The 15969-nt window shown below is 48.4% G+C and overlaps 1 protein-coding gene across 1 annotated transcript; it reads left to right on the forward strand.

The window, feature by feature from the left end:
* The first annotated feature begins 564 nt into the window (after window positions 1–564).
* Window positions 565–14520, forward strand: PEF1 (penta-EF-hand domain containing 1). The gene is made up of 5 exons (XM_008066772.2): window positions 565–653; window positions 9790–10060; window positions 11598–11753; window positions 12225–12368; window positions 14014–14520. Exons 1-5 carry the CDS (start codon window positions 567–569, stop codon window positions 14241–14243), a joined length of 888 nt encoding a protein of 295 aa, XP_008064963.1. The 5' UTR covers window positions 565–566; the 3' UTR covers window positions 14244–14520.
* Window positions 14521–15969: the final 1449 nt, after the last annotated feature.

Genomic DNA, 15969 nt, shown 5'->3' on the forward strand with positions numbered 1-15969 from the left:
ACTGCCTTTCTGGACCTCAGTTTCTCTATTTACGAAGAAAAAAGTACTAATCCAAATTTCCTCCAATGCGAAGAGTTTGGGATTTTCTTATCCAAAGACCAAAGATCCGTATCTCACCCTAAGGTTACTAGCTGGCACCCGGTGTCTTGATATTGAAATAATTCCGCCATCGCCTCTATGCTTTCCAGGAGGCCTCAGTTGGTTCCCCGTTGTCATGGCAACCACCGGTCCCTCTTGGGGCAGAAACTCGAAGTCACGATACCAACTACGCCACTATCATGCGTCCCATTTGGCAGGTTATAACGTGGCCTCCGCGGCAACACCCCACCCAGGCTTCTCACTAAATACCCAGGCCTGACCAGCCCTGGGGCCTATTCCAGGTCGGAAAAGGGATAAACAGGCGGGCCAATACAGCCAGCAAGACTTCCGGAAATCTCCACCTGACTCTGAGCTCCTCGGGTCTGTCAGATAGGCTCCGCCCACCTCCCTGATCGTCACTTCCGTCAACCAACAGCGCCTAGGATTGACAGTCACCGATGTCCAATCAGGTGCAGGTCCAAGCCCGGATGAGGGGCGGGTTTGACAGCGGGAAGCCCCGCCCCTTGCCAACGTGTGACGTCAGAATCGCCATGGCCAGCTATCCGTACCGGCAGGTGAGTGTGTGAAGGGCCCTCGAATCCAGGTAGGGGCCGTGCCAAGCCTTTCTTCCTACTTTCTCCGCTCCCTTCCCACACTGGGTTCGCTTCGGCGTAGGCCTCGCACGGGAGAACGGAAAAGGGACCGTCGGTCGCGCCCAGCTTACGTCACGCGGACCGAGCGACCGGGAGGTCGTGTCGCGCCCCCTTTGACGTCGCGCACGCGAAGATTTGGGGACCTTGGGCCCCACAGGTCCAGGTTGGCCCCAGCCTGGGCTCCACGCCTTCCCAAGCCTGCGATGGGGGCCCTGGCCGAGGGCGTCAGTGCTGGCGAGACGCTTAGTGCTCTGGTTCCGTTAGTATCATTTGGGGCGTCGGATAAAAATAGAAGTTTCCAGACCCACCTCACATGTGCTGCATCCGAATAATCAGGAGAATCTGTAGTTGTGACAGGCGCCACAAGTGAGCTGGTTTGACCACTGACTCATTCCAACACTTCCATTTCACACATAGGGAAAGTGAAACCCCAGGAAGACCCAACTTACCTGAAGTCACCAGGCATTTAGGCAGCAGAGCAGAGGTCAGAACCTGGAATGTCTGCTGATGTCTCTTTCCCCACTTGGCTGCCATTCTTGGTTCAGCCAAGAACACCGCAGTAAGGTGACTCTGTGGCCAGAATTCTTTGTTGGGTGACAGAATAGTAGGATGGTTAAGTGCAGTATGGAATCAGCGGCACATCACATCTCGGCCCCATCACATTAATAGTTTTGAGCCTTTGAGCAAGGTGTTCTGCCTTTTTGGGTCAGTTTTCTCTAAAATAGGGCTGAATAACAGGGTCTTCCTCATAGAGCTGTTATGAAGTGCAGTGATGTGATGCTTGTAAAGCATCTGCTATGTAGTGAGGTGTAACACGTATTGTCTTTTAGTATTTTAATTTTGCTCATGTCCTAGAAGGTCAGTGCTGGGAGGGCCCTCAAAGTAGCCTTATTTTACAGAGGAGAAAACTGAAACCCAGGGAGGGGGGTCTTGAGTTGCCCAGGATTACACAGTAATTTAGGAGATAAAACTCATGCAGAAAAAAATTGAAAAACAAGATCAAATGGGATATTACAAAGTGCTCGATAGATTATGGTCACATGCCAAACAATGTGGTAAGAGTGCTTCCAGTGAGTGTGGCCCTGTACACTTTACACAGTATTTGGACCCCCATTTCCCCCAAACATGAAGCACCTATAAGTGATGCAGGGGTTGTTACTCTCAATTTACAGCTGAAGAGCAAACCCAAAGAGCTTAAGTGGCTTGCCAAAAGTCACACACAGCAAGTGAGGGTGAGGCCACGACTGGAGCTTCAGACTCTTTTCATTTCTTCCTTAGCAGGTTGGAAGGAGAGAGAACAGTGGGCTTGAGTTAGGAGAAAGTAAAATGTAGTAGTTTCCCACATTCTGTTCTGTTTACTGAGTCTGGAAAGATGTTAATAGTTATTGTTAATAGAGGAGAATTCTGTGGTTAAATCCGTGTGGAGAATGCTGTCAAATACAGCTGAATTTATTTCAAAATTCTTAATTTGCTAATGTACGTTGTAAATCTTCCAGAAGGGAATAGACTATGAAGTATTTTTTAAACTTATTTAACAGTAGAGCTTCCTCACTTTTTTTAAGTGTCTGGACATTTTTATGACACTGGTATTTCTGAGGAACATGATTTGGGAGAACACTGCCATCATGCATTGTTTCTCAGTGCTCGGTCTTCTGTCTCAGAATCACCTGAGAGCTTGTTTTTAAAAATGCACTTTGGGTTCCACCTCAGACCTGTTCTGTGTCCAGGAATCTACATTTTAATAAGCTTTTAAGGGTAATTTATATGTATCCTAGAAACAGTGACAGGTTAGACAGAACTGGGCTAGAATTCTAACTCTGTTGCTTAAGTTGCATGCCCTTGGACAAACCGTCTAAAAGGCTCTGAGCCTCAGTTTCCTTACCTATTAAAAAAAGAAATAACACCTGTATCAGAAAGATTGAAATGAGAATGACATGCAGTAAAGCCTGTAGGGAACTTGGCACATTGCTAGTATATAGTACATGCCAGTGTTTGGTAGCAGCTCTTGCTGTGATTGCTCTTATTATGCCATGCTGTCTGGGTTGTGCTTGGAGTGGAATGCTGAAAAGGAGCACAGAGAGAAAAATGTCTGAAAGAGAAAAAATGGTACTTTCCCCCCCATTATTCCCTTGTCTGCCTCCTGGTCCAGGTATTCTAAAAAAAAAGGAAATGAGTTGTTTTAAAGCGTCTCAGTCAGAGCTGCCTCCCCTCCACTCACTGTCTAGCCTTAAAGGGTTACAACCTATTGTCAGGAGTCAAAATTCTCATAATTTTCCACTGCCTCCAGCCCAGGGTTCTCAAGCGTGGACTGGGTATTGAAGTAGTAAAACTCAATACTTTTGTCCTGGGGGGATCCAGCTTGATGGCTTTCAGTGACCAAGAACTTGGTCTCTGAGACTGGAGAGATTTGGCTTCAAATCCCTGCTTTGCCACTTCATTGTAGAAGTTTGTTGCAACTCTGAAGCTCAGTGTTCCCTCCTTTAGAATGGGGTCATAACAGTACCTACCTCAAAATTACTGTAAGGATTAAATGAGGCAATCCACGTAAAGTGCATGTAGTGTTTTGCATGTAGTAAATATTCCCAGTAGAATAATAATTACAGTAATGTAGATCAAAGGGTCAGTGTGATAAGTATTAAATGGAAATAAGTGTAGAAAGCACAGGAGGGGTACCTACCTCAGTCTAAGGGTGCATAAAGACTTCTTTTTTTTTTTTTTTTGAGTTGGAGTCTCACTTGGTTACCCAGACTGGAGTGCAGTGACTGCTCTCGGCCACTGCAGCCTCACCTGCTGGGCTCCGGCGATCCTTCCGCCTCAGCCTTCCGAGTAACCGGAATTACAGGCATGCGCTACCACGCCCGACTGATTTTTTGGTTTATTGTAGAGATGAGGTCTCACTGTCCAGGCAGGTCTCGAACTCGCGGGCTCAGGCAATCCGCTCACCTCGGCCTCCCAAAGGCGCGGGATTAGAGGCTGAGCCACCGAGCCCGGCTGCATAAAGACTTCTTAATGGAGGTGACATTTAAGCCAAAAACGGAAAGACCAGTAGGAGTTAGCTGGGTGAAGAAAGGACTGGTATTCCAGCAGAGGAAAGAGTTGGAGAAAGCCCAGGAAGCAAGTAAGACAGCCCAATATTTTGGAGAACCTTTAAGAAGATGAGTCTAGTTGTATTGAGGGGGAAACAGGTAAGAAATGAGACCAGAAAGGTACGCAAGAACAAGATCCAAAGGGCCTGGTATGCCTATTTGGGCAGTGTGACTTGACCTTAAGAGGAGTGAGGGAGCCAGTGAAGGGTTTTGTCCTTTGTGGTTTAAGGTACTGTGAGAATGGATGCAGTAATCTAGGCTGGAGAGAGGTAGAGTCAATTTGGGAGGTAGAGTTGAGAAGATTTGGTAACAAATTGAGGCGATGGAAGGGAGGTGCCCAGGAGGGCACTTCAATCTTTTGGTTTGGGTGTCTGGGTAGAATGGGGATCCATTCACTGAGATGGGAACACAGAGGGAGAAATAGGTTTGGCGGGAAGGTCCAGGAGGCTGTTGGATATGTGAGTCTGAACCTCAGGAGAGATGAAGCTGGAAACAAAGATTCTGAAATGTTAGCACAAGGTGGTAATTGAAGTCTTGGACAGTGCTTAGCTCCTTGTTTATTGGTTGCATGTTTCTGTCCTATTTTAAGAGGCTCTGCTGGTGAATGCCCGAACCATTCCTTCTGACTGCTTGTGATTGTTTAGCCTCTTAGCTTGGGTTCCCACCTCCTCCAGCTGGCACTTAGTGGTAGCTCTGGGGCACAGGCTTGTCTTTTAAGTGCATCCTCCTTCCTTCCTAGCAGGGCTCAGCTTGTGGTAGCCTTTGATACCTCGAGCTTCACAAGTCTTGAGAGTAGCAGAATGAACCCTCAGAACTGGAAGAAAATATGAGACTTTGTGAGTGGGTTATTTGGGAGGAGGTAAGCACCCCATATCTACCGGAGTGCAGAGAGATTCCAGGTGGTGCTGCAGAGATTGCATTCTCACCCAAGGCCAGATTGGAGGATCTCCTTCAGGATGTGGCTCTCAAACTGATTCTAGGTGCTGAGGTGAAAAAAGAATATAATTCTTCTGCGATTCCCTGATTTCTGGTCTTGAAGGCTCTGAAAGATCACCTAACCCAGCCTTTCCCCCTCCACCCCCTTCCCCTGTAGACATCCATCATATCTGATAGAGACATTTAGAGCAATGCCTGGCACAAGGCACACACAAGGCACTCACTCATTGAGAGAACAAACAGAAAGGGAGTAGTGTAGGATCATGCAGACCCTACTTTGAATTCCAACTTGCCCATTCTAAATGCATGATCTCGGGCACATAATTAAACTTTGTACCTTAATTTTCTCATCTGTACAATAGAGATAATAGCAATTACTTCACAGAACTGAGGATCAGTGAGAGCTGATTGAACTGGAAGTACCAATAGAGCCTCAAAAAATGTTCATTGCCTCCCATCCCCAATATATCAAATATAGCTTATTTGCAATCAGCCAGAGACTCAGTGATAGTTTTTCGGTGATGCTTTGGAAGCCACAATCACTGAACTCATCCTGTCTTTTTTCCTTCTTTTACTATCTTATGTTTATCAATATGAAATGCCCTTGGAAAAACTCTCAAAAGGGAGAGCAGCATGGCATAGTATACATGAACATGGAGGCAGGGACTCTGGTTTTCACTTCTGGTTCAGACCTTTACTGACAACTCAGTGACCCTGGGAACCATCTCATCATCTTCCCCCAAATTCCTCTGCAGCCTGGATTCTGACTCAGTTCGTGACTCCACCTCCTTCATCTTGTGCGAGCTAGACACCTGAGTCATTCTAAAGACTTTCCTCACTCCCTCTCCATCTCTTTCCTAATCTAATTAGTCACCAAGTCATGTCTAGCCTATCTCTGAAATAGCTTCAGAAACCATTCCGGTCTCTCCATCCCTAAGTGTGCTGTCTGGTTCCTGCCCTGCCTGCCCAGCACCAGGGCTGCCTCCCTGCTTGCTCATCCTCTACACCGCTGCTGCTTGCTTCTGTAAACAAGGTTCTGATCATGTTCCTCCCCTACTGGAAACCCTTCTATGGTGCTCTGTTTTCTCCGGCATAAAGCCCAAACTCTTTATAGTGGTGTTCATTTGTTCAAATATTTATGGAGGCTCACAGGTGCCAGGCACTGTGCTGGGCCCTAGGGTACCATGATGAATGAGGCCCAGTATCTGCCCTGGAAAGCCTACTGTGGGGTAGAAGGAGATGCTAGACAGATAGAAACTACTCTTGGACACCGGGAACCACCAGCTGACTGAAACGCAGCGGGAGAAGTGCTCAGTCAAGGAGTGTGTAAAGGGTTGGCCTTTCTGAGTCACACTGCTTTCTTGCCTCTACCTTTTAGCCCCTTCCCTGTCCACACCATGCTCACTCATAAGTCTGTGCCTTTGCCTTTCTTTTCCCTCTGTCTGTGGTGTCCTTCCCTGCCTTCCTTATGTATCCTTCAAGGACCAACGCCAACATCACTGCTTCCCTTGACCCACTCTTGCATTGTTCATCTGATTGTTCATTCAGCAAACAGAACAGATTCCTCTGTCCCAGTTCCTTCATAGCATCATGGCACTGATCAGACTGTATCATAATTATCTGTGGGCTCCTCAAGGGCAGCCCCATTTAGTTTTGTGTCTCCAGGCCACACAGAGCCTCGCACAATATTGTTACTCTATAAGTGCTTGCTGAAAGAAGTCATTTAGCCACTCAGTACCTTCGTTTCTTCTTCTGAAACACAGGCCTACTAACATTTTCCTTTTTTCTGTCAGGAGGCTGTTGGCAAGCTTCTACCAGTAGTGTTTGTATATGTGAAAGTACTTGGCAAATTACACGGGTGGGCTTTAACGCAGGGCAGAAAGGAAAGGGTGTAGTTGTTGCCAGACTGCAGCAGGCCCCTGGAATGTGATAGCAAAATGGCAGAAGACCTGCCTGCTTTGTTAGCCTGGTAGCATTTCGCAGGTGGAAGGACTGCGCCCCAGGTCCCGTTGGCCAGGTACAGTTTAGAACTTTGCTCACAGGGCTTACAGTGGAGCGGCTACTTCCTGGCTTGGTTTCCAGCCTGTTCTTGGGTGTGCCCAGACTCTGCAGGTCCCCATGCCCTTTCCACCCCAGGCTGGAATCCTGTGCCCTGTTGCCTCAGGAAAGAGCACTGTAGCAGGAGGTAGTGGGAGTCATTGGATTCAGGGGTGGTATAGGGCACTGGGTTTGCCCCTGCTTTTGCCTCTAGCTCACAATATGATTTGGCCAAGTCCCTCCCCTTTCCCAGCTTTAGTTTCACCATCTTTAAAATGAAGGGGTTTGATCAGGCTCAGTGGCTCAGCCTGTGATCCCAGCACTTTGGGAGGCTGAGGCAAGCGGATTGCCTGAGCCTGCTGGTTTGATATCAGCCTGGGCAACTCGGCGAGACCTCATCTCTACAATAAATCAAAAATTTGCTGGGTGTGGTAACACGCGCCTGTAGTTCTGGCTACTTGGAAGACTGAGGCGGAAGGATCGCCGGAGTCCAGCAGGTTGACGCTGGGGTGGCCGTGAGTGTGCCACTGCACTCCAGCCTGGGCGATGGAGTGAGACTCCCAACTAAAAAAATAAAAATAAAATAAATAAAATGAGGGGGTTAGGTTAAGTGACTGGTCTTCTGGGTACCTCTCCTGTCATACCTCTCCAGCCCCCTTGGGAATCTTGTTCATTCTTTAAGTCCTAGCTCAAATGCCACCTCCTTGTGGAAACTCTCCCTGATTTTACCCTCTTTTCTTTGCAGCCTCATGGCTTATGTGTCCATCTCAAACACCTGTTTCCCTACGCTGCTCTGTTACACATTTCAGAGAGTGTCTCCATGCCTCTTCTGTTAATTGTGAGCTCCTTAGACTCTCACTCTCCTTTATACACAGAGTTCATGTGGCCCAGAATTTTGCTGATGATAATAATATAATTTTAACAATAGCAGCTGTGATTTACTGATCATCTGCTTTATGCTTTATGTTGTAAAAACTACTTTTCTTTCTTTCTTTTTTTTTTTTTTGAGTTGGAGTCTCACTCTGTTGCCTAGACTGGAGTACAGTGGCTGCTCCCGGCCACCGCAGCCTCGACCTGCTGGGCTCCGGCAATCCTTCCGCCTCAGCCTTCCAAGTAGCTGGAACTACAGGCCCGTGCTACCACGCCTGGCTAATTTTTGATTTATTGCGGAGATGAGGTCTTGCCAAGTTGCCCAGGCGGGTCTCGAACCCGCAGGCTCAGGCAATCCACTCACCTCAGCCTCCTAATGCGCAGGATTACAGGCTGAACCACCAAGCTCAGCTAAAACTACGTTTCTTATATTAGTGGTTTTCAGACTCTCTTAAGTCGTTGTGAGGGTTCTTCAGAATCTAGCAAGGGAAAAAGACCTCAGATGGTTTGGGCCCTGGAACCCTCACCTTCCTTCAGCCAGGCAACTTTCTTTTATCAGTTTTATTTATTTGCTTAAAGGATTCTTTAGCTAAAAATTAGACAGAATTTTACTGCATTTATTTTCTGTAATCCATAGAACAATCCAATGAAGAAGGGATTATTATATATTATTTGTGTGGAAGCAGGCTAGAGAGATTAAGCCACTGGCCCACAGCCATGAACTTAGGTGATGAGAGCAGAGTTTCAAATTGAAATCTGTCTGTGACTTCATTGCGAAGGAGTCTTGCTTGTAGCTACGGCAGCTTCCAGGGAAGAAGAGCTTCCACGATGCTGAGTGAGGCAGGTAGCAGGCCCTGCTTTTTCTGCTCTCCCCCAAGAAGCCGAGGGCAAGCAGGCCCCCTTTAGATGAAGTGTGAATTTGGCCTGAGCCTTGAGGATAATGGTTCTTAGAAACTATCGAACACAGTGAAAAGAGGAAGTCCAGGTTCTAAGTGGCTAGGCCACCGGGATACCTGCAGGTTGATTTAGAACATGTCTAGATGGTACCATCCTCAGAGCCGAGCCCAGCTACTCTCTGTGCCCTTGAACTCAGCTTGTCTGCAGGTGTGTTCCGGCTATGTTCTGCCAGGTCCTGTGCTAGCCATCTAGGGAGATGGAGTGGAATACTCTGAGCCTCGAGGACCCCTGGTTAGTGGGAGATGGACAAGGGAGGGAATGGCCCCTGTGTGCTCTAATGCACAGATGCCCTGCACTTAGAGTCAGGAGACCTGAGTTCTGGTTCCCTCCACACAACCTATGTGTGATTTTTCTGGACTTGACTTTTGTCCTCTGTAGGGGGCTATTGTTAATAGTTAATATGTATTGAGTACGCATTGTGTGCCAGGCCCTGTATCAGACTGCTTCCCATGACTGATCTCATTTCATTCACATAGCAACCTGCGAGGTAGGTACTACGATTATTCGCATTTGACAGCAGAAGATACTCAGTCTTAGAGAGGGTATGTCATTAGTCCAGTTAGTAAGTGAATTGGTCTTTCTAGCCATTGTACCATATTGCCTTAGGAATAGGGTCTCCCCTGCCTGCCTCACAGAGTATGAGGACCGGAAAATGTTTTTGTGTGCGGAGCTACAGTTGGATAAGGAAGGTATGCTATGGGTGCTGTGAATGCGTATTTGTGACTGATGAGGGGCAGGGGTATGTTGGAGACTACATTTGCCCTGTGAATTCTGCAGGTAGAGATGGGGGTACCACAGGGTGGACATTTGGAATTCTGCTTGATTCATTTTCCTACTCATTCATATAATAAATATTTACTGAGCATCCATTCTACACTGGGAACTGGGGATAAAGTGACAAACCAGACATGATCCCAGCCCTTGTGGAGCCCTTCGCGTACAGGAAAAGGGAGTCAGGAAGGCAGGATTCCAGCCCTGACTCTGTAGGTCATTGGCGGTGTGACCTCAGATAACTCATAACTACTCTAGAAGCCTCAGTTTGCTCATATGAGCAATGGGTTCATAATTCCAGTTGAGAGAATGGTAGTGGAAGTGCTTTATAGCTGTAGAGTACCATACTATGGCTAGTGTCCAGCCTCATCATTCTGACTGATATCTTGCTCTTCCTCCAGGGCTGTCCAGGAGCTGCAGGACAAGCACCAGGAGCCCCCCCGGGTGGCTACTATCCTGGACCCCCCAACAGTGGAGGGCAGTATGGCAGCGGGCTACCCCCTGGTGGTGGTTATGGGGGTCCTGCCCCTGGAGGGCCTTATGGACCACCAACTGGTGGAGGTTCCTATGGAACTCCAGGAGGACCATACGGTGGTGCAGCCCCAGGGGGCCCCTATGGTCAGCCACCTCCAAATTCCTATGGTACCCAGCAACCTGGGCCTTATGGACAAGGTAAGAAGGGATCTTGGGCTCCGGGTGCCTCTGACCTGGTTCTGCATTATCTTCAGCCTGTCCTTGTCCTTCCTGTGGATGTGCAGGCACCCTGGGCTTTAGCACCTTAGCATCTTGCCTCTGGCTTCAGCTTGCATCAGCAGAGTGAGAAGTCTGTCAGTTAGCTTTGTTACAAACATTTAGTTCTTTTTTGCTTGCTCACAATGACTGAGATTTGCTTGCATGTCAGCAGCTGTTGGTTGGCTGTTGAGTTTCTGTTTCGTATGTCTTTTTGTTCTGGAATCCAGGCTGATGGAGCTGCCCCTATTTGGGATATGTTACCTTTGTGGCCAAGAAAAAGAGCAGGAGACCTGGCAAGAATGCACAGTGCCTCTTAGTTTCTGCTCTTCCACTCACATGCATTTGGCCAGAGCACATCCCCTGCTCAGGCCTGACATCAGTAGGATGGTAATGAATGCTCCTCTCACAGAGGAGCTCTGCATGCCACCAGGCTGTGAAAGAGGTCATATAGTCTTCTTACAGGCAAAGGGAGATTAGCAGATAATTGGAAACAATAATATAGTCTACCTTGGGGAGTGACTCCGTTTAAATATCCCTTCCTCTGTGAAAATGTCTCAGACTATACACATTCTGGGCTCTTTGTAAAAAGACTTTATTTTGCTGTTATCTCATTTAATCATCACAGCAACCTTGGGACAATGGATTCATTTTAGAGTTGAGGAAATCATTATTCAGAAAATTACACATTTTGCAGAAAGTCACACAAGCTAGCAAGGTTCAGAGCCAGGGTTTGAATTCAGGTCTGCTTTGCTTCCAAAACCAGAGTTCTTCTATACAAATCACACAAACTGCACGTGTCACAGAAACTCTTCTGCCCCAGGGCTGTGTCCCTGCTCCCCCATGACACTACTGTTTTAAAAAGTTGGGTGGAACCTGTCTGGATTTCCCATCCAGGGAAGTCAGACTAGTCCCTCATTCAGAAAAACCTTTTTCCCTCTGGCCTTCCTGGGTTTTGGGGCTGGGCAGTGGTTTCTGTTCTCCACAACTGCTCATGGCTGTCTCTGATACTTCTTGTGTGAAGGGGCCCCTTATGTGGCCCGTTTACTCAGTAGTCTAAGATGGACAGATTTACCTGCTTCTCCACTTTCATCTACCACCCTTTCCCCCGTCCCTCAACTCACCTTTTCCAGAGAGTTCTTGATATGCCTGAAGGGAAACAGGTTCCTCTTCCTCAGAAATAAAAAAATCAGAGTCATGGCTGGAGCATTATACAAAAAGTCCAAAGGTCTCATGAAGTAGAAATCAACTGCAAATACTCGTGAGTCTATACCAAAGGCCCTCTTCCATCAGAGGATGTCAACTCTGATAGAAGACAGGGGGTGGGTGAATTTGTGAGGCTTTATTGGTAGGAAAAGCCTGTAGCTAGGGAGTCACAGCATTTCTCCCAATTGGCTTTGAGATCTGGCCCTTCCCAGCATTTCTCCTGATTGGCTTTGAGACCTGCGTCTGACCCCCTGGTTCACACCCCTTCCTCCAGGTGGTGCCCCTCCCAATGTGGACCCTGAGGCCTACTCCTGGTTCCAGTCAGTGGACTCCGATCACAGTGGCTACATCTCCATCAAGGAGCTGAAGCAGGCTCTGGTCAACTCCAACTGGTCCTCGTTCAATGATGAGACATGCCTTATGATGATAAGTGAGTTCCAGCTCTTCCCATGGGTGTGAACTGGGGCAGAGCCACCTGATAGTTGACAGTAGGTGGGTGGGTGGCCATTCTGAAGAGAAAGCCTTTATTCAGGGAGGATTTCAAGGAGGAAGATGAGTTCAAGGTGAGATCCCCTTGCCTTAGATCTTTCTCAAGTTCCAGACCCTGCTGAGTTACAGACTAACTCAGCTTCCCATTCTACAGAATGGCTCTCCTTCCCTGGTAGGAGATGGCAGGGTCAGCTGCCAAGTCTGCAGAGAAAATTCAGTTCTGGATGGGATGGGGCTGAGGTGGCCAGGGGAGGAGGTTGATGCAACACTTGATGTGGGTGTCTTGGGTGCAGGCATCTGGTGGTTCTGTGGAATCACCTATTCCAACCTGCAGAAGGGCTGCCTCAAAGTTTCCTGAGGGCCCTTGACCCTCAGTCTTGAAGCTTTTCTCCCTTGCTTCCCCTTCCCTCAGACATGTTTGACAAGACCAAGTCAGGCCGCATCGACGTCTATGGTTTCTCAGCCCTTTGGAAATTCATCCAGCAGTGGAAGAACCTCTTCCAGCAGTATGACCGGGACCGCTCGGGCTCCATTAGCTACACGGAGCTGCAGCAAGGTGGGGGGCCATGGTAGGGTGCACGGTGGGCAGGGTAGAGCTAGACTCTTCTGTTTACTCCCTAAGGCACAGCAGGGGGCTTTCCTTTCGCTACCACATGTTCACCTGCACTACAAAATGCTATCCTTAGTGCAGGCCCATACCCTCAGCCCCTGTGACCTGACTGAGGCACTGAGCCAAGATCCAGGGCAGGGAAACACCTGGTCCAGACTCATGGCTGGACTCCCTGGTGACAGGGATCCTGGCAACACTGGGTGAGACAGCCCCAGCCGGCTGTGAGCCTTACGGATGGATGTGTGGCATCTCAGGGCACTTTGAGTGTGTATGGCTTGGGTGGCTCTTCCCAGTTTCTAGCATGTAGAATGGAAAGAGCCCCAAAGAGGGGCTCAGAGAGATGGTCTGTTGCCACCTCTGCTGGAAGACAGTTTCTTTCCCAGCTATGGGAACCCACATATTCTAAACATTACAGTTAGGGAAGATGACCCCAGGTCACAGCCCCAGGACTGACTCCATAGGGCTAGAGCCTGCAGCTTGGGCTCAGGCCAGCTGGTGAGTGGCTAATGGGGTTAAGAACCCGACAGGGAGCTTCGCCACCCAGGCAGGGGAAGGGCTCCCCAGAGGGTCCAGTTCCTTGCCCTGGCCATGGATGTCAATCAGACTAAGGGGTGGGCAGGGGTGGGTGCATATCTGTCCCTGGTAGAAGGGAAAGGAGACAACCTGCACTGATCACCTACCCTTTTGCCAGCTTCTGTCATGGGTTTGGTAAGGATGACACTAACAACAACAAAACTGGTATTTAGTGAATGCCTGCTGAGTCCCCAGCATGGTAATGAGCACTTTAATAGATTTATATAATTCATTCTTCCCATGTGCTAGGTGCTGTTTATCATTCCATGCCCTTTGATGAAAGATCCTTTATTATCTCCCTTTTACTGATAAGAAAACTGAGGTTTAGTGTGGGTAACCTGGCCAAGGGCCCACATAGCAAATGGACCTGTGCTGGTAAGGTAGAGAAGAGGGAAGGAAGCATCCCCATGGAGGGACAGGGAGCAGTGTGTAGGCTGTGACCTTGGAGCTGTAACCTTGGAATGATGGTGATTTGATTAAACACTTGAGTATTTTTTATGTGCCGGGCACTATGCTAAGTGCTTACATGATCACCTCATTTAATCCTTTCTAGGGTCTACAAGTTAAGTATTAGCCCCATTTTAGTGGTGATAAGACAGGAACAACCTGCCCGGGACTGCCTCCAGAGTAGGTCCTTGTATCCTCTGTGCTGTGCTGCCTCTGATTTCTATCCTAGACAACGTAGTCCTGGGGGCTCAGGCTTCCTTTTGGAACACAGATCAGTCAGAGGTGATCATGGGTAGACTATTGTCATCTCTGGAATCCCTCAGGCCTTAATTGAACAGACAATATTGGAGATTTGGAGGAGGGATGAGGACCTTCCAGATAAGGGGAACATCCAAACAGAGTCCCTCCTGTGCTCCTGACATCTTGGACCCTTGGGACTTCTTGGTCCTCTTCATGCCTCTGCGCCCATCCCCTCCAAGTCCCCTGGACTGCTGTGCTCTGGTGTTGATGGTTGATGGAGGTGCTCAAGGCAGGTTTTTATGTATCTGGTCTGTGTGCCCCTCTTCTCCAGCTCTGTCCCAAATGGGCTACAACCTGAGCCCCCAATTCACGCAGCTCCTGGTCTCCCGCTACTGCCCGCGCTCTGCCAACCCTGCCATGCAGCTCGATCGCTTCATCCAGGTGTGCACTCAGCTGCAGGTGCTGACCGAGGCCTTCAGGGAGAAGGACACGGCTGTACAGGGCAACATTCGGCTCAGCTTCGAAGACTTCGTCACCATGACAGCTTCTCGGATGTTATGACCCAGCCACTCTGTAGAGAGTCACACACACCAGGGGCCTTTCCTGGCTCCCCAGGGTGGGAGAAGCATGTGGACCTCTCTTCTTTTCCTGCCCCTCTAGAAAAAGATTCTCCCTTACTTGATGCAGCATTGTTCTTAAAGAGGCTCGGGAGTCCTGCATCATAGCCACCAAATAGTACCTGGGCCCAGGACTGGGAGTTGAATGTCCTGACAGCCCTGAGCAGTTGAATGGCACAGCCTTGCACCAGGAACAGGAGGTACTGGGTGTAATGGAGTTAGTTTCTGGTCAGCTCCTGTGGCTAGCTTTCCCCTCACCCCGATGCCACGTGGTAAGTGTTCATCGGCCTGTTATCATTAGCGCCTATGTTCCTTCACCCAGACTGTCCTGCCAGATGAGCCTGTTTTCTCCAAAGTGAAATCTGACCAAGCATGAGAGAGATTCGCCCATGGGACCAGTGGCTTGGACTCCACCACACCCACAAGGCTTTGTGTGTTAACTTCTAGTTTCCTGGAGGCTGTCCCTACTCAGGGAGCTTGGACAGTCTGCTCTCTGGGCACCTCTGACCATCCCACTGCCCTCTGCAGCTTGGACCCCTCACTACTTGCCAATGCTTTTTTTTTTTTAATTTGCAGTTTTTTCATTTGGGGCCAAAAGTCCAATGAAATTGTAAGCATCAATAAAAGAATGAAACTCTGGAGTTTCATGTTTTCTACCATGACTTCTCAGCTACAGGTTCATCCATTCATCCATCCATTCACTTGTGTATTCTTTTATTCTATGAAGACTTAAGTACATACTATATACAAAGACATGTAGAAAGAAGCATCTCAGAGGGGACACGGCCTATTATTGGGCTTCTCTCATGTGCGAGGGTGAAGTTGAAGTGCAGGGTGGCTGGCCAGAGGGCCTGCCAGTTTCAGTTCAGGATGGCCAGGAGGTCAGTTCAAGAAGTTGACTGTGCTTCATAGCACTTTTAAGGCTGGCATTCTGGGCTGGAAAAAGCCATCCCAAACTTTTCACAGCATGGTCTTTTTATTTTCTCAGGCCCTAGTTTTATCTTTCAGACAAATTCCATATTAAGTCATAACTTTCCCCCCATTTTTATTAAGCACAGACATCTGTACTTGCCAGTCAGATCTTTAGATCAGCATGATACCCAGTCTACACTGAGTGTCTGTAATAAGCTGACAAAATTTCAATCAAAAGCCAAAGACACCAGACATTCTTGTTTGCCAGGGGGCTTTATCATGGGTAATGGTGTGATTATTATCCTTTGGCTTTTAAGATGAAGATAAGAGCTCTGAGGCCCTACGCAGGGCTCTCCTCCCTGCAGTGGGTGCTTGGAGGAAGTAGGTATGACTGCTCTGCAGGTCAGTGAGGCCCAGCAGGTGTCTAGGGCTCAGCCAGTTCAGCCCTGTTCTCTGGGCTGCTGTAGTGCTAGAATCCCAAAATTAATAGAATCCAGTTCCTAGAGGCCAGCCCCATCCAGAGCTAGAATCTCCTCCATGGCCCGCTGTGAGTCTGGCCTCAGCCCATTTCTTCCTCTGGTAGGAACTTCTTCCTGATGTGAATTCTAAATCTTGAAAACACTACCCACTGGCCCTGGCTTTCTTTCTTGGGCCATCCAGGATGTATGTCGCCCTATCTGCATGCCAGCCCTCTAGACAGTGGAGCCTGCGGATATATTCCCCCCAAATCCTCCCTTTGAATCTTTTTTTTTTTTTTT

This window comes from Carlito syrichta, unplaced genomic scaffold (genome assembly GCF_000164805.1).
Source record: "Carlito syrichta isolate Samal-C Ts95f unplaced genomic scaffold, Tarsius_syrichta-2.0.1 Scaffold309100, whole genome shotgun sequence".
NCBI lineage: Eukaryota > Metazoa > Chordata > Mammalia > Primates > Tarsiidae > Carlito > Carlito syrichta.